This window comes from Zeugodacus cucurbitae, chromosome 3 (assembly GCF_028554725.1).
Source record: "Zeugodacus cucurbitae isolate PBARC_wt_2022May chromosome 3, idZeuCucr1.2, whole genome shotgun sequence".
Taxonomy (NCBI): Eukaryota; Metazoa; Arthropoda; class Insecta; order Diptera; family Tephritidae; genus Zeugodacus; species Zeugodacus cucurbitae.
Window position 1 is genome coordinate 17171484 of NC_071668.1, and position 18696 is coordinate 17190179.

Consider the following 18696-nt stretch of genomic DNA (forward strand, 5'->3'; position numbering starts at 1 on the left):
GTACTTAAATATATATTTAAAACAAAAATGAACGAACAAAAATTTTTATTTAAATAATATGTTTAAAAAATTGCTAAATACCAGATATTTCGAAATAGTAAATCAGTCATGTTTAAAATATATGAACATCTGAATAAGATATAGAGAAATCCCCAATGAAAATATTATCGCACCAAGGACCTCTCGGTGCTCTTGTTCTATCCTCGTTGCTCGCACTCCAACTGACTACGAGTTGCCGCAACTAAAGTCGCCCTGTCTGAACGGACACTACATATGCTGAGCCATGCGGCAAGACATGCGCATTACCCGATTTATATGATATACTTGTTGTTCTTGATGATATCTAACAGTGCATTAACTTGTTGGTGGCAAGTGCAACGAAAGCGCTGTCGACGGCGATAGTTTTGTGGCAATCTCATGCTTGAATGCTATCAAAAGAAGAAGTTTGGTAGTGTTCAGACAGAGCGACTTTTGTTTCTCATCATGCCGATAATGAATCTCTTGCTCACTCTCCCTCTCTCTTCGTCTCTATACATATATCTCTGGACAAATGAGCTTCGGTCTGCCATGCATCTCAACATATAACACTGACACTCGTCAACTTCACCATTACGAAATAACCATAGAACACAAACACTGCACACTCACCACCTCACTCAAGAGAACACTGCGTACCAATGCACACACAACTACACCCATACACGATGAAAACTGCATGATGACACTACACGATGACACCACATTGCACATCCGAACACAACAAACAAAAGGGACGTACAAAGCGACCCGAACCCCACTTCTCTTTTATCGTTTTGGGATACCGCATTCCCGGTCACCCGATCAGCGACTATTCTCCGCCCTCCGTCGTATTTTAAATAAATAAAATTGTCATAATCATTTTATAAATTCAATATATATCAAATTACCTTGAAAGAAAACATATAATATAATATATTAAAACAGAATACACATCAATACTTGCGCTTCCTTATTTTAAAACCATTTACCAATCTTCCATACGAAGGTGAGTAAAGAAACAAAGTAAGTACTTAAAATTATACAATCTCTTTCTCTCTTCCTCTATTTCTTTCTCTCCCTTCCTCTTTGGCAAACGGCGAAGTTTCTGTTTTCGTCAATGTTTTTACTCTGTTGTATATTGTTTACATTTTTTTATATAATCCTCCGATAAAAATGACTGTTCCGATTTGCCATTATGCTTTTTTAATTTTATACAATTTTCGGTGAAGACATATCTAAACTCGTACACGGTATATGGACAATCTACGTGCCTCATTGTCTTTTCTATCAACTTTAGTATGGTGTGTAGAAAACCTATGTAAATGTCTGGTCTCCATTCTCGAATCTAAAAAATTTTGTAATACAATTGAAGCTTTGAAAATAATTAAATTTATATTATTACTTTCGTTATGTCTTTAATTTGCTTGACCTGTACTGGAGTGTGTACAGTGTGGTTCTCATCCATTACGCCCACACAAATATGCTTTATGTTAGCCAAATATCCTTGTAGAAACCAAAGAAAAGACTTTGGATGATATAAAATATCATCCTCGAAACTATTTTCTTTAATTAGTTTAGTCTCGATGAATGTAAGTTTATTGATTTCATCCATATCATGACTAGAAAACAAATGGTTTATGTACAACATTAACAATAATTCATTCTTCAATATATATTGGTTGGCAAATATCTCCCTTCCGCTTTTTTGCTCTTTATTCAATGCTTTATAAAAAGAGTTACAGTGATCGGCTTTTGTTCAAATATGCGACGTTTCGCTCGATAATATGTTTCCATCTAGACGGCAATTTCGTAGAAGCCCTCCTCCTTATTTGTAAAAAACTCGGACAACCACTTTTCACAAACTTCTTTCGAGTTCAACTTTACACCACCAAGGGCCTTCGCCATGGACAGGAACCGGTGGTAATCACTTGGCGCTATGTCCGGGCTATGTGGTGGATGCGATAAAACCTCCCATCCGAGCTTCCGTAGCTTCTGACGAGTCATCAACGAAGTGTGTGGTCTGGCGTTGTCCTGGTGGAACACTACACCCTTCCTGTTGCCCAATTCTGGACGCTTCTGGCCGATCGCCTGTTTCAAGCGGTCCAGTTGTTCGCAGTAGATGGTAGAATTAGGCGTCTGTCCATATGGAAGCAGCTCATAGTGGATGATTCCCTTCCAATCAAACCAAACACACTACAAAACCTTCCTGGCCGTCAATGCGGGCTTGGCCACTCTTTGGGACGATTCACCGGCCATCGACCACGGAGGCGTTGATTCCAGAAAGTTTTTTGGCGTCAAATCATGCGTCTTCCAAACATCAAGCTTTTTTGTGTATCCAGCCTTCTGCAGATGGTTTAAAATGGTTTGGTAACTAACTCCCATCTCTAGGGCGATGTCCCGAGACGCCACATGCCGGTCTAACTCGATGTTTTCCATGATTTGATCACTATTCGTCATCACAGGTCTTCCACCGGCTGACTGATCCATGGTGTCGTTTTACCCGATCTGAATCGTCGAAAACATTCCTCCGCAGTCCGAAGTGATAGAGTATCATCCTAGCGTATTTGCCTTTACCGAAGGAAAAATTTAAAATAGCGCGAATTTCGGCGTTAATGAACTCCATGTTTACACGTCTATAACTGTTGAACGCAATATCTAAACCAATCATGCACAGTGTCGTTTTGTAAGTTATTATGTCAAGTCCTTTCAAAGATGTATAGTATTGCCAGATGCGAGCTCTGTAGCGCTTTATATAGAGCCGCGAAATTCAAATGACAAAAAAGCGGAAAGGTATCTCCTTTGTCAACCTAATATTAGGTATTTACTCAAGGCCTGGTGGTTCAGTGGTAACGAGTAATTATTATATTTCGTTACTTACGTGTTTACAATCTTATGTTTAGATTTAACGCCGCCAATTTTTGCTGAGTAGATTAGATGGAAATCTTTCATTACAGTTTTGAAGATGCCATAAACTAAGTCATTAACAGGAGTGTCAGTCGTAGTATCCGAATCGGTATTATCTAAAAAAATATTAAATTTAAATTTGCTATATTCGCCATAAGCACAATACATTGGATACTGGAAGTATACTAGGTCTACTTCTAGATCAGCACAATCTAATCCCAAATCTCTGCCAACTTCAAATAAAGTACTTTAATACATTTCAATACCCACCAGGAAAACATAATTGCCAAAATGTACGATTATAATCTTCACGCTCGTTGTAGGTCCAAATTTCATCACGCATATGAAATACACCACAATATTTCGTAACGTAAAACGTTACTTCATTATATTGCTTGATTGTGAGACCATACAATATATACATAATGTCCGCAAGTATTCCACGTTGACATAGAAACACTTTAACTTTGTTTTTCGATTGTGTTTGCCATTTTTCTGTCGCCGTATTCTTATGCGGTTGCAGAACATTTTCTTCGGCTTCCATTATGTATTTCTCCACTTTATTGAGCACAAAATTGGCCTCACTATTAGGCGTAACAGTGGTTTTGTGTAATTCCTCCAGATTATATGATTTTGCTTTCGGCTCTTTAAAGAATGGCAAATGTACTTCATCGCTAAACTTATCATTATTCAAGCAAGAATAAAGTGTATGGATTTTAGGTGGTACCAGTGAGACAGCATGCTGATTTTGAACCATTATTGTACTTAGGTCCACTCGCATTATAATCCTATAGTCCAGACTTGTAGTAGTGGAAGCCATTGGTAAATATTTTCTTCGATTTTTGTTGCCGTTTGATGTCTGTATCCGTTACGTAATTGTACTTAAATATATATTTAAAACAAAAATGAACGAACAAAAATTTTTATTTAAATAATATGTTTAAAAAATTGATAAATACCAGATATTTCGAAATAATAAATCAGTCATGTTTAAAATATATGAACATCTGAATAAGATATAGAGAAATCCCCAATGAAAATATTATCGCACCAAGGACCTCTCGGTGCTCTTGTTCTATCCTCATTGCTCGCACTCCAACAGACTACGAGTTGCCGCAACTAAAGTCGCCCTGTCTGAACGGACACTACATATGCTGAGCCATGCGGCAAGACATGCGCATTACCCGATTTATATGATATACTTGTTGTTCTTGATGATATCTAACAGTGCATTAACTTGTTGGTGGCAAGTGCTACGAAAGCGCTGTCGACGGCGATAGTTTTGTGGCAATCTCATGCTTGATAGCGCCTCGGTTGTGGTCTGTTAATCATATGCCGATGAGTTGCTACTATCTGTGACAATTAGCTGGATAGTGTTGTTGTATACCCTCATAGTATATGAGCTGGCCTGACCGCACTTGGTTCGCGGTAATTAGTGTAAGGCTTTTCCCAGCGGTCTTCCATACATTTTAATAATGTCTATATTAAAATAGCACAACATTATCAATATAAGAAGTTTGAAAAATTGTTGGTAGAAATCACACAGTCTCAGGAAGTTATCCCATACAGCCATGTGAAACCACATTCAGTTCTCCTCTCAGCTATATATGATAGCCAAATTAAACATAAAAGATATTTTTAGATAGTGATTGGAGCTCCCAAATTCGACGTGATCCTTGACGTTCTAACCAATTCCCTTGAAATAACGCCTTAACTGGAGCCAAACTAATAAAATGGTATTAAGAAACAGTTGTTCGGTGGTGTTCTGGAGGAAATCGGTTTAGTATTACGTGATCCTTGACGCTCTACCCAATTCTTTTGAAATAGCGCCTTAACTGGAGCCAAACTAATAAAATGGTATTAAGGAACAGTTGGTCGGTGGTGTTCTGGGGGAAATCAGAAATCAGAAATCGGTTCAGATTTCCCGTCATACACATTGGATTTCTTAATTCGGTATATACTAATCATGTAAATTCGGTCTATCTTCGACATTGAAACGCTCACTAAGCTTTAAATTTGTGGGAGTCTACTTTACCTTTCCTTTCCTTGATATAACCGCAGAAAACCAATATGACGGACAGCATATTTTAAATTCCTCGGATTCGCTTGAAACTCGCTACTCCTAGGTTTTCTTGGGCGCTGATTTCGAATGCGGTGTCGATTTTTCAAAATTCAAAATAGCGGATGCAATATAGTTTGAAAATATAAATCTACCAATCTTCCAAACTTTCTTACGCCATATCATTACTAGAAACTAATTGGGGGGCATAATCCTCGACAATTTAACGTGGTCTGGGTTGTTTTTGTTAAGTGACATTTAAAATTTCCCACCTCTCAGGCTACAGCCAACAATGTAAAATGATTCACTTAACAGAATTAAAATGTCGGACTTGCGCTCCCACTCTCACTTAAACGCCCACGCAGCGGTAGAATGTGAGAAGGTCCGCGTCCTACAAAGCCAAACGCTAAACTTTTAAGCATGAATCACAAAAATTTTCTAGTCGCAAAAAGTGTGCCAACAACAACAAAAGAGTTAAGAGAGTAACAGATAAAGAGGAGAAAGAGCGAAGGACGATTTCGAAAACGGTGTTGGCTGCACAGACGCTTGTATGGGTGCCATACAATCACATATGCACATACTCACTCACTCATATGCAATAACTTTTTGAGTGTCTGGCAAGGCGGCAGCCTTGCTATATGGTAATGAAATAATGATGACGACATTACCAAAAAGAAAACCGAGAAAAAGTAAATGAAGACGAAAACAAAGCGAAAGCGATATCCTTACAAGAGGTGAGAGTGCATCAAGTTCATACGTGGCTACATGGGTGTTTGGGGTGTGCATATTTTTGTAAAAAATGCGTTTTTGTGTGAGCTGGAAGTCTGTGACGTAGTTTCTAAGCTATCTACTTATGTACTTCTTTTTCTTGTAGTATACAGTAAAATTGGCTAAAATAGACTACGGAAAACCATGAACAATGACAAAACTTGTAAATATTATAACGGGATTTCCAGTAAGTTCTAATAAAAACAGCGGAATCAATTACAATTGAGAATCTCAAGATAGAAAAGCGAAATTATCCTTTATCATAATATCCAATCCATTCTTCTAACTGTTTTAAGACTACCTAACCTCTTGCTGCGTTTAGACGAGTCCTTTCTGGTATGTCTCCATAGTCGACTTATAGTCGTTAATATTTATCACTTCAAATATCTTCTTCTATATTCTATACAATTTTTAAATGATAGCTGGAGGGTCTTGTGTTTGAAATTTTCACTCAAATGTATTCGATTGTTTTTTCTCAAATGAAAAAGTTTTTCATAAAATCGGTTCAATCTTCGAAGACTGCTTGAAACATAATAGACTTTAGGTGGATAACACCAACTTGCACACCTTAAATGTTAGTTAAATCCCAAATTTTATGATTCCGCCATATTTAGGCAATCCAGCATCATCCTCATCGTGAAACCATCCGTGTTTTATATTCTCAACGCATCAGCACCTTTATAAACCCTGAAAAACTATCTGCATTATCTGTAGAACCATCGAGAACTCTCTTCTTACATTACATATTTATGTCTCATTGGTCATATATACTGCGAAAGCCTCATATTTTGGTGTTTACTTATCGTGGTTTCACTGTAAATATTTTAAGTTTTTCATTCGTACCATATAGTTTATTGAACGATTTATATATAAAATGATGACATATACTTTGCATGTGTGACTATTTGTTTACTTGACTCTTCCATCATTCACATCATCCATAAATCCATCCATTCAAAGCTGCTGCTGCCGCCACCCTTGTTGTGTGCCACATCATCTATTATGCTCTTTCTTATGGTAATTGTAAGGACTCTTTATGTCCTTAAATCTGTTGTATACATGAATTTTGATGGTAATATTTTCGGAAATTCCTCTTTCTTTGGCTTTTTGTAGTCGTTGGCTTTTAGCTTTATCTACATATTGGTGAAATGTGACAAATATAATGGAAATGACGATATGATGAGACATCAATGAGTAGATATGCTCGTATACTTTTAGTGGGATACTCAAAATACTCAGAGTCACAAGTGAAAAAAAAATTTTGAATCATTAAGAAAAGTATCATTAAGCACTATGCTACGTAGAGTTGAAACAGTCTTATCATTGAATTGATTTTTGTGGAATTATTATTATCTTTACTACTTTTTCTTGGTTTCAGAATCAATTTTGACTAAACTTCCCCTAATCTGAATTCGATTTGTTGTTGTAGAATTATACGCGATGTTTTTGACACACTTGGATTGTAACATTCTCTCATTATTTCTTATTCCATTATTATCAGAGTGTGAATGGGTCGAAGCTCAGTTGTTTTTTTGCAGTCTATTGCCGTATGGCCGAGCTTCATGTGGACTCGTAAGCTTCTGACGCAGAGCAGAGCACTATAGATACATTGAACTAATTGCCCTCACCAAGGTTCATATTCCTACACCAGTGTCCGATTACTGGTGCATTTAAATTTGTCTGGAAGAATGTAAGGTTATAACATCTCGACTCTTTCTCTTCGACTATCCAACTTTCGCTAAACAGTGTTGGAAACATCATGGATGTCATATTTTCGAGAAAATCGAGATATGAGATTCATAACTAAGGGGTTTTGGCATGACAAAGGACCAAAGTACTAGGGATCAGGGATTAAAAACATTCACATTTACAGTAATAACCATATTTCTCCCAAAATTTCAGAAATCGTTACCAGTGCAACTTTTTTTTTCGTTCTCAACACTTTCAATATTGTATCACCACTTCCCATCCTACGTGAAATTCACTGTTATTTTTGCGTTTCAGTGGCGATTAAATGTGACCTCGATAAAAAATCATTGTATACTTCGTTGACTCTTTATTGTTGTGTTGTACATATGTATGTGTATGTAATTCTCCTTTTGTAAAGATATAAATATGTGAAATCGAACGAAGGGATTTCCAAAAATAGACATAACTTTGTAAGTAGAAGATTACATACAAGATTACGTACGAGTATGTGTGTGCTGCATGTTTTGGTATTTCGCTAATATTTTCTTTATTTATTAGCCAAACACTTACGATAAAACAATTTGCCATAAGTCTTTACTGTCACATGTCACGTTCCACGCAAAATTAATAATAAACTTTCTGTATAGTTAATGAGTTGTTGTATGTGTAAGTATGCTTGTAAATTACATATTAGACGTCTTCGATTGGTCACTTCTTTGTTCAGAATTTTTTTATGTGTAGACAACAACAAAGTTATCTCTTGAATCCAAAACGAATTTATACGAAAGGTTTATTCAATTCACTACCCTCAAAAGTCTCTTAAATCCAAGGATTTTATTATAACTTATGTATTTCCAGCACTGTATAGTAACATGTAAAAAGAAATAATGAAGGTACAATTTTGAACTTCTCTTAGGAATTGCTACAGTTCTCACACGAATTAAATTAAATTAAATTGAATTAGGTTTTTAATAAAATGAAAAGTGGACGAAAGATTTTTATACTCTCGCAACAAAAGTTGCTAAGAGAGTATTATAGTTTCGTTCACATAACGGTTCTTTTTAAGTCATGAAACTAAACGAGTTAGATATAGGGTTATGTATATCACAATGATCAGGATGACGAGACGAGTCGAAATCCGGATGTCTGTCCGTCCGTCCGTCTGTCCGTGCAACGGATAACTTGAGTAAAAATTGAAATATCTTAACGAAACTTGGAACACGTATTCTTTGGCACTCTGAGGAGATTGCTTTCGAAATTGGGCAAAATCGGACCATTGCCAAGCCCACAAAATGGCGAAAACCAAAAACCTTTAAAGTGTCATAACTAAGCCAAAAATAAAGTTATAGAAGCAAAATCTGGAATAAAGGATCGCACTAGGAAGGGGCATATTTGGATGTAATTTTTTTAGGGAAGTGGACGTGGCCCCCCCCCCAAACTTTCTGTAGTTGGTTCTCCTACGTACCCCACCACACACTATGAAAATAGTTGAAATCGGATAATAACCACGCCCACCTCCCATACAAAGGTTAGGTTGAAAATTACTAAAAGTGGGTTAACTAACTAGCGAAAAACGTCAGAAACACTAAATTTCACACAAATAATAGATTTTTTTACAAAATGAAAAATGGGAGTGGCAACGCACACTTATGGGTCAAAAACCATATCTCAGGAACTACTCGACAGATTTCAATGAAATTCGGTATATAATATTTTCTTGACACCCTGATGACACATGTGGAAAATGGCCGAAATCGGTTCACAATCACGACTACTTCCCATGTAACTCAATTTTGCATTCCATCTGATTCCTTTACTTTATAATGTATACTTAAGGAACCAATGAAGATAGCGGAATAAAACTTTACACAAATAGTGCATATCATCTCTAGCTTCACTTGTGAAAAAATTGTCGAAAACGGACTACAACTTTTTAAAGCCCCAGATATCGAACATGTTGAACTCAGCGCCTAATGGTAAATTTTAAACGAAAATATGGGTAAATCTCTGAGATAATTTAATGTAATACAGAGGAAATTGTTTTCTTCTAATAATGTGTCTCTGTTCCAAAAATTATTAAAATCGGGTCTTCAATAAATTGCGAGAGTATAAAATGTTCGGTTGTACCCGAACTTAGCATTTCCTTACTTGTTTCTTCTTGAAATGGATTACCAGGACAACTTTTAACCACGAATATGAATATTATACCCCGTTAATAAATATAATAAATACCCGTTAACCTAACCATACTTTAGATTAAGAAATCTCTCGCTATTCTAAAAATGTACTCCATTAATCTGCTTTCTGTATGGTATATATTTTTTTCGATTATTAAACTTTTTTCTGATCTTCTCAACTCAGACCGTCACCACATGCCCTTGCCTAACAGTTGACGTCATTATTTCCAATCAAATACATATATATTTGTTATCGAATTTCCGTTAAAGCGCAATTTTGACAGCGAGCCAAGGCGGCGAACCACGCAATCAGCCAAAAAGACAATGTCAATGTCGCCAACGCGCCGTCAAACGGATACGCAACGTATGAAATTGACTCCAGTAGGCGATTACAGCTGCAATGACTACGAAAAAGATTTCAAATTTACTACGCAGATTTTTGTGAATTTCCCATACAATTTTCATTCATGCGGTCCTTGGCCCGCACTTCGCTTTAAATGTTTTCCCAATTCATTGTCGCTTTTCATATTTTCATTGAGAAATTCAGTGCTTTCTGTATTCTTACTCATATATGAGGATTGATTGTATGTACATATCTATACAGTCTATCGCTTGGCGTCAGTTGCTGCCAGACGTTTCGCCTCCAATTTGTCTTACGCCTTCGTCCTTCGCTACTCTCTTTCTACACGTTTCATCTGCTCCCTTCGAATTTTCACGCTTTCTACATTCTACTACTCAAATATGCGTAAAGCATTTATAATAGTTTCACATTTGATGGTCTGCAAATTTTTGTGAAAATTGAATTTTCTTGCCATTTTTCAAGCTCACTTTCCACCACTTCTTTCACCCGTATCCTTGTACTAACTGTGTCACGTGCCGCTATTGCTCATCGCATCGTAGAAAGTGTTCACTTTTATTCCACTTGCAAGGACACATTTAATGGTCAATTTATTTTGTTGATTTATAATTTATTTATTTAAAATTTTTGTTTGCTTTCTTTATGCCGTTAAAATAGCAAATCTATACAAATATTTATTCTAAACTGATAAGTGATGAGGCTGTGTGGCCCGTCCGTGTAGAGTAATGGTATAGGGTAGAACAGTGTTTTATTGGCTTTTGAAAAATTCTGGCTTGTCTGGCTTGTTACTCATATATGCATATAGGGTGTTCTATGTCTTTTAATTTTAAACAAGTAAGGAAAGGCTAATTTCGGGTGGAACCGAACATTTTATACTCTCTCAATTTATTGCTATATTTTTATTAAGATAACACACAATTTCACCCATATATTCGGCATAAAGTCCAGAATCAGATAGACTTCAAAATTGAATTATATTGAAAGTGGTCGTGGTTGTGAACCGATTGCATCCATTTTCCACACGTGTCATCAGGGTGTCAAGAAAATATTATATATCGAATTTCATTGAAATCTGTCGAGTAGTTCCTGAGATATTCCATAAGTGGGTGATGCCACGCCCATTTTCCATTTTGATCTGAGTGCAGCTTCTTTCTGCTATTTCTTCTGTGAAATTTAATGCTTCTGACGTTTTTCGTTAGTGAGTTAACCCACTTTTAGTCATTTTTCTAATGTTTGTATGGGAGGTGGGCGTGGTTATTATCCGATTTCTTCATTTCATTTTTGGACTGTATTAAGAAGTGGCTAAAAGAAACGACTGCAGAAAGTTTGGTTTATAAAGCTCTATCGGTTAGCGAGATATATACAAATAACCGATTTGAAGGCAGGGCCACGCCCACTTACCAAAAAAAATTTCATCCAAATATGCCCCTTCATAGTACGATCCTTTATTTCAAATTTAACTTCTATAACTTTATTTATTGCTTAGTTATGACACTTTATGTGTTTTCGGTTTTCACCATTTTGTGGGCGTGGCAGTGGTCCGATTTTGAAAGTAACCCTCTCACGGACCCAAGGAACATGTGTTCCAAGTTTCTTTAAGATATCTCAATTTTTACTCAAGTCGTCCGTTGCACGGACGGACGGACGGTGACTCGTGTCGTCACCTTGACCATTTTGATATATATAACCCTATATCTAACCCGTTTAGTTTTATGACTTACAAACAACCGTTATGTGAACAAAACTATAGTACTCTCTTAGCAACTTATGTTGCGAGAGTATAATAATTTGAATTTTTTGTCAATGAACGTCGAAAAAGACCCTATCGAGACCCTAAGATGATGGGTAATAAAATTTATACATCCACACTCAACTTATTTCTTGTCTTTGTGCTCGAAAATGCATTATATTAGCAAAGCAGAATCGGAAATCCTCTCGAAATCGTAAATTCAATACACAAAGTGACATTTGGACGGAAACTCCGTTTCGATAAACTTTAAGCTTCCAAGAGAGATGAGAAGTGATTGAAGACATGACTTTAACGTTGTTAGATGTCAGTAGAAGGACACGCTAAATCACATAACATTCGATAAAAGCGGTTTATCGTGACAACTTCCGAAAACATATTAATACATGAAACCCGACCAAAACTTTCGAAAAACGGAACCATCGAGATTGGATTAAAATCGTTTAATCTACATAATATAAAGCTGAATATCTCCAATAATCCAATAATAATTCCTTAAATTGATGTTTATTATTTTTAAGACTACTTTAAAGAACACCCTGTACATACTCCTTTAAATATTTCATGCAAACACATGTGCCATTTGAATGAGCGATGGTATTTTCGTTCGTTACAATTTATAAGTGTAAATATATTTTTTTTATTAAAGAAAAAACTCTTCAGGGTCAGTGAGTAAGTGGAAAATATTTTCCTCATAAGCTCAACACTAAGGCATTAAAACTCCGAATAGATTTTATAAGAGTAGTCCTACGTAGTATTAGTTAGTTTAGATTCGGATAGGTCACACGTCAATCAAATATACAAATATACACAAATTCTTCGACCCTCATTTTTAATAATTTATAATAGAAGACACTTGATGATTAGTAGACTAAAATGAAACGATGAAATCTCAAAATTATATTTGAAAATGACCCTTTGGTTTTTTAGAAGTTAAAAGCTTTAAGCATTTGATCTTGATAGTGAACCTTTGAAGCATAAATGCTTTCGAGTGAAGAAATAGAAGACACTTGATGGCTACTTGACCAAATATTGAACGATGAAATCTCAAAATTTTATTTAAAACATACACTTTGGTATTTTAGAAGTTAAAAAATTTAAGCATTTGATCTTGGTAGTGAGCTTTTGAAGCGTAACAGATTTCGAGGGAAGAAGTAAAAGACACTTGATGATTAGTAGGTCAAAAATGGTCCATGAAATTTCTAAATTGTATTATACTTTGGTTTTTTAGAAGTTAAAAGCTTTAAGCATTTGGTCTTGATAGTGAGATTTTTAAGCATAAAAGCTTTCAAGTGATATACTGTGTACTGAGGTTGAATATCGTAGATTTAAAAAAAACATTATTAGATATATGTACATATGTAAGTTTTAACTAGAATCGTAGGTACTACTTCCGCTCTAATTTGCGCTGTAGCAGTACTTTAAAGCGCTATGCTAAAGCTCTTTGATATGTACACAAAACCCTTTCTCTAAGGCATTATGATTCATTCGTTGAGTCATTCAAATTAAATAAATTAGAAAAAAAACACAAATTATGAAATAATAATTTTAAGTATGTGGTTAATGGCGTTGATAAGCTATTTCAAAAGCTCCACAAACACACCATCGCACATTATCAGCCACGGTATTCAAAGCTATTTTTTTTTTTCTAGATAAGCATTTATGCTGTGCTACTACGTTGTTGTTGCTATGCGTATGTGCATAGCACACCCAACCGGCTGCTTGACAAGTTTATTTTTAGACGAGACCACATTTACAATCAGCTTAAGACCACTTACCGGTCACTATTGGATCGTTGGTATAAATTGTCAGAGCAAAACAAAAGGAAAAGTGACATACGCGTGCGGCATACCTTTTGCTTTGTTGAGTAGTATCTATGTCCATTCAATTGCATATTTCATCGATAACTTGTGTGCTTTGAATTTGAGTTTATTGGTTTATTGGTTTGTTGTTATTGTTTTTTATTTTTTCTGATACTTTGTGTTATTTGCCCAGCGGTGTAGGGATAACTGTTTCCGTGGTGTAGTGGTTATCACATCCGCCTAACACGCGGAAGGCCCCCGGTTCGATCCCGGGCGGAAACAGATGTAAAATTTTTTTGTAATGAAAGTATTTTGGAAGAGAAACGCTAGTATTAAATGCATATGGTTAGATCTAACAATTAAAATCTTCAAATCAATGTAATCATTGAATAAATTTTATAAATTTGTATTGTTTATATTCTCCGGATCTAGCATCCAGCCTTTTTTGTCTGATCACTGACCTCATAAAAATTTGAACTGGTAGGAAATGTTGCAACAATGTAACGAAAAGGCTTTGGTCTGACCGATAGATAGCGCTTAAAAACAACAATTCTTCTCTATTCTTGACAGGGAGTACCAACCTTAACTAGGATAATATAAACGTTTCTTGACATTTCATCCAATCGTTCTCAAGTTAAAGACGATTCAGTTGCCGGAAGCTGTTGAAGCTTGGTATACGTCTGATAAATTGTAGAAATACGCTATGAACTAGATCTCCAACCACCGTATTGGCCAGATTCGGCCTTCCCAGACTCAAAAAATTACTCTTTTGAAAGCAAGTTCATTCAAATTTATCGAACCGATATCGAAATCTTGGAACTACAAATGCCTTGCTCTAGATGAAGATTATGTCGACGAGAAAATAATGTAATTTCATTGTAATACTAAATACTTTTCAGACCTTGTATAACATCTATTCTACATATTCGAGCTATACAATCTTACTTGTACATCATTTCGAACCCTTTAGTTATAATTTGATACATTTTTAAACCCCCCCTCTGTCATGATTACAACAAAGGTACTGTAGAACACTTCAATCGTATATCCTATTGAAACTTCACATACACTTTTGTATGCATTCATTACTTAAAGTGTAAATTCATTCAAATTTGGATTATTTGATTGAGTATCTGAGTACAAGAGTGTTTTCAACTGACAGCTATACTTCAGCAATCAACTGTCAATCAGATGAGAGATGAGAATCTCATTGCTACAGGCATCACCCATTTGAAAGTGATGCCCTTGAATAACGCACAAACGTACATTTACACAAATTTTTAGAATATACTGTTTAAGCAAATGGGTTCATTTGATATTTTTGCTTTGTACTGTTCACCCTTTATCCCTTGTATAAATAGATTGAAATAGATTCAAACATACATATGCATTTAGAATTGGTATAGAAAACGAATTTCATATAAGAAGCGAAAGCATATACATACATACTTCTGGGCTGGTAGCCCTTGATCCCTTTTGTATTGAGTTTACAAGTACTCTTTCAATACCCTTAATGACCAAGACATTATATCTAATAATAACTACTACTAATAACTACTAAAGCTATATCAAAGTAACTCTCAGGATTCGTTTTCTCAGGCAGTCTGAAAATGGAGATATTCGGATTATAACCGCGCCCACCTCCTATACAAAGGTTATGTTGAAAACTACTAAAAATGCTTAAATTCAGTAAGGAAAAATACCAGAAACCTTAAATTTCATTATAAAGATCATACAGAAGAGCTGTACTCAAATGCTTCTTAAAAAATAAAATTTTAAATGGGCGTGGTTCCGCCCACTGTTGGGTCAAAAACCATATCTCCGAAACTACTCGACCAATTTCAATGAAATTCGGTTCATAATATCTTTCTGTCTTCTCAATGATATGTTATGAAAATAGTCCAAATCGGTGCACAACCACGCCTACTTCCCATACACCAGAACTTTGAAGACGATCTGAATAGTTTACTTTACAATATATAAAGTAAGCACTAGTGAAGATATCGGAACAGAAATTTGCACAAATTTTGCTTTTATATCGTGGCATCGCCCTTCTAAAAATCGCCAAAATCGGCCCATAAGTTGTCAAGGCCCCATATATCGAATATGGGGACCTCAGAGCTTCGAATATATTTGTTACCGAAAATGTAGGTAAGTCCGGTATGTTAAGAGCGCCAACTTCTAGACTTCATTATCAAAATATGAACCGAAATTCCGTCACCGACAATAGTTGTTAACGTTGTTCGCTGCTGATTATATTAATTCATTAACAAAGAATAATCTTCTACATTCCTTAGTACACTTACTGTGCGTGCGTTGACACATACATACATACATAAATTCAATTAATGCTAAGCACAACCAAAGTTCACCACGGAAATCACACAAGAAAAAAACTGGGAAACATAAAGATAATATTATGCTACATGTCAAATTAACACAATCAATTCGAAGCACAAAAATGTAAAGCATCAAAAGCCAAAAGTCATCACAACACAATACATTATCCATGCATTACATGTCCGTATCAGTTACCACATGACTACCCGCTCTAACTACAAACCACCTTCCATACTACTACATATGTAGCTACTTACCCGCTTTTGTGGACTCTTTTATCACCACTCAACTTGAGTATGCTCCAAAACTATTCAAAAGATATTCGTCCTTTCTTTGCGCGCAGAAGTTGTGGAGTTTGAAGGACACGTGGCGCCTATTGGACACAAGCAGACGACAGACGAGAGTTAGATCAAAGCACTAAACCTCAACTAGTTTGTAATTCTCACACTTCACTGTACAGTTCTTATTGTTACGAAAGCTATAAGTGCACTGAAATTTAATATTCGCCAAATTTATAAGCAACTGTGCTTAATATTGCAGTTTTTTTTTCATTGTATACATACATACATATTTACTTTTATAAATGTTATCGGTCATTTTGTCCTGAAAAAAAAACTACATAGTGACTAAATTGCCATAGTGACGAATTGGCTCTTTGATTGTGTAGAGAGTATTTAGAACTGTGAGTGTGTGTGTGTGAATTCTTTGAATGAAGAAAACAACAAAATTCTGTAACAGTTCCAAAACAGATAATCCATCAATGCTCCTAAAGGAAAATCATAAAAAAATTGTGAATTTTCTATGAAAATTGCTTGTAAAGGCAGGCGCATGAAGCTTTTCACAAAATTGTATTCATTTTAAATGCGAAAACTTTACACTAATTACTTTTACTAGGGCTTATCCTTTAATTTCTATATTTACTCTTCTCTACCTTATTTTTTTCTCAATTCTAACAAGTAAGAAAAAGCTAAGTTCGGGTGCAACCAATGCAATTGCAATTTATGATATTTATTAAGGGAGGGGTCTGGGTTTCAGCGCAAAAAAAAACAATTTTTCTGTGATTTTTTATCTCAAATATCGATTAAGCAATTTTATTCAAACCTTCGATACATTATTGAGCATAGTTTTGACTATGTTCTGTAAATTTTTCATGCAAAAATATTAAACCATTAGCCCGTGACAGAGCTTCCCCTAGGACGTCTTGAAAAAAAAAAAAACAATTTGCGGTGTTCACTGTAACTCGGCCGGAAGTTATACGAAATGGAAAAACCATGACAATTTAGTTAAATTTTAAACAAATCTTCCCCCCAACGTTCTCTGATTATTATTTTTTTTATTTAAAAATTTTTGGCGGCCATCTAAAGTGTGAACCGTTATTTTCGACTAAAATTTCCGCCATTTTCAGGGTGGAGAACAGCCTTAATGTTAAAAAAAAAAAATTTACCAAACGTAGGGGGGAGGTATTTTATTTGAAGAAAATGTGTACCAAGTTTGAAATGAATCGGTCGAGCAGTTTTCTAATGGCAGTGAACACGGACTTCAAAAAAGTAGTTTTGAGAAAAACGCGTTTAATGAGATCCGCGCACTGCAATCCCAACCGCCCGTAGCAGTTAGAGTTAGAGCGTTAAAGGCCCCGAGACTAATTAAACAATAACTTCAAGAATATTGCTTAGATCGGATTAAAATTTTGAGGACATATTCTTGAAATGTTAAACAATAAGATAAAACAAAAAAATTCGATTTTTCGAAAGTGAAAACCCAGACCTCTCCCTTAATATAGGTTTATTAAGATAACACACAATTTGACACATATATTCGGCATTAAGTCTAATAGGATGCCGAAAATCATCATATATAGTAAATGAGGGCTGAGGTTAATCCTGGGGCGATTTCACTCAATTTTAATATCAAGGTAGGTATATACATTACATCCACGACTATACGCTAACTTTTCAATTTTGCTAAGATATCTCACATATTAATCGATATATGCAGAATAACGCCCACCGCAATTTTGAAAAACCTATAATTAGGTATATGGAAGCAAGGGGAAGTTATGAGCCGATTTCAACAATTTTTGGTACAAAGACAATTTAATGAAAGAAAAAATATTCCCTCTGAATTACACTAAAATATTTGAGAGATTTACCGATATTTCCGGTGAAAAATTACCCTTAAGCACTGAGTTCTTCATGTTCGATATCCGGGACCTTGAAAAGTTAAAGTCCGATTTCGACAATTGTTCCACAAGTGAAGTCACAGCTCAAATACAGTCTTTGCGTAAAGATTTACTACAAAAGTTTAGATGGGATCCTAAATTGAGTTATATGGAAAGTTGTGAACCGATTTCGCCCATTTTCAATCCATGCCAGCAGGGTGTCAAGAAAGTGTTATGTACAAAATTTCATTGAAATCGGTCGAGTAGTTTGTGAGGTAGGGTTCTTGACCCATAGGTGGGAGACGCCACGCCCATTTTCATTTTTTTTTTTAATCTGAGTGTAGCTCTCCTCTGCCTCCGATGCCCTTTTTAGAATTTTCGACTTTCTATTATTTTGCTATAAATTGTTTCTGTTTTTATCTAAAAAAGCAAAGTTGTTCCAAACCCAACGGGTTGATCTCGAAATTGCGAAATTTTTGTAGCTAAAGATCTAGTAAATTTCCTAACTTTGAAGGACATTCGAATTTCCGAATCGCAAATCCCGATCCCGAAGTACTAATCCCGAAATCCCGAAAAAAGTTTAGAAGCCTGCAACTGTAAAACTAGCGAATTTATAAACTTTGAATAAAATGTTGATTTCAAAATAAATACATATTTAAGCTCAAAAATTCCATTT

General features: G+C 35.5%; 1 protein-coding gene and 1 non-coding gene across 2 annotated transcripts; one reads left to right on the forward strand and one right to left on the reverse strand.

The window, feature by feature from the left end:
• Positions 1–177: 177 nt before the first annotated feature.
• LOC105217240 (uncharacterized) lies at positions 178–16341 on the reverse strand. The gene is made up of 5 exons (XM_011192149.3): positions 16120–16341; positions 3193–3803; positions 2897–3038; positions 1421–1637; positions 178–1363 (listed from the first exon to the last, which is right to left on the reverse strand). Exons 2-5 carry the CDS (start codon positions 3740–3742, stop codon positions 1142–1144), a joined length of 1131 nt encoding a protein of 376 aa, XP_011190451.2. The 5' UTR covers positions 3743–3803; positions 16120–16341; the 3' UTR covers positions 178–1141.
• Trnav-aac (transfer RNA valine (anticodon AAC)) lies at positions 13732–13804 on the forward strand. Its single transcript has one exon. It is a non-coding gene; the product is annotated as a tRNA-Val (tRNA).
• Positions 16342–18696: the final 2355 nt, after the last annotated feature.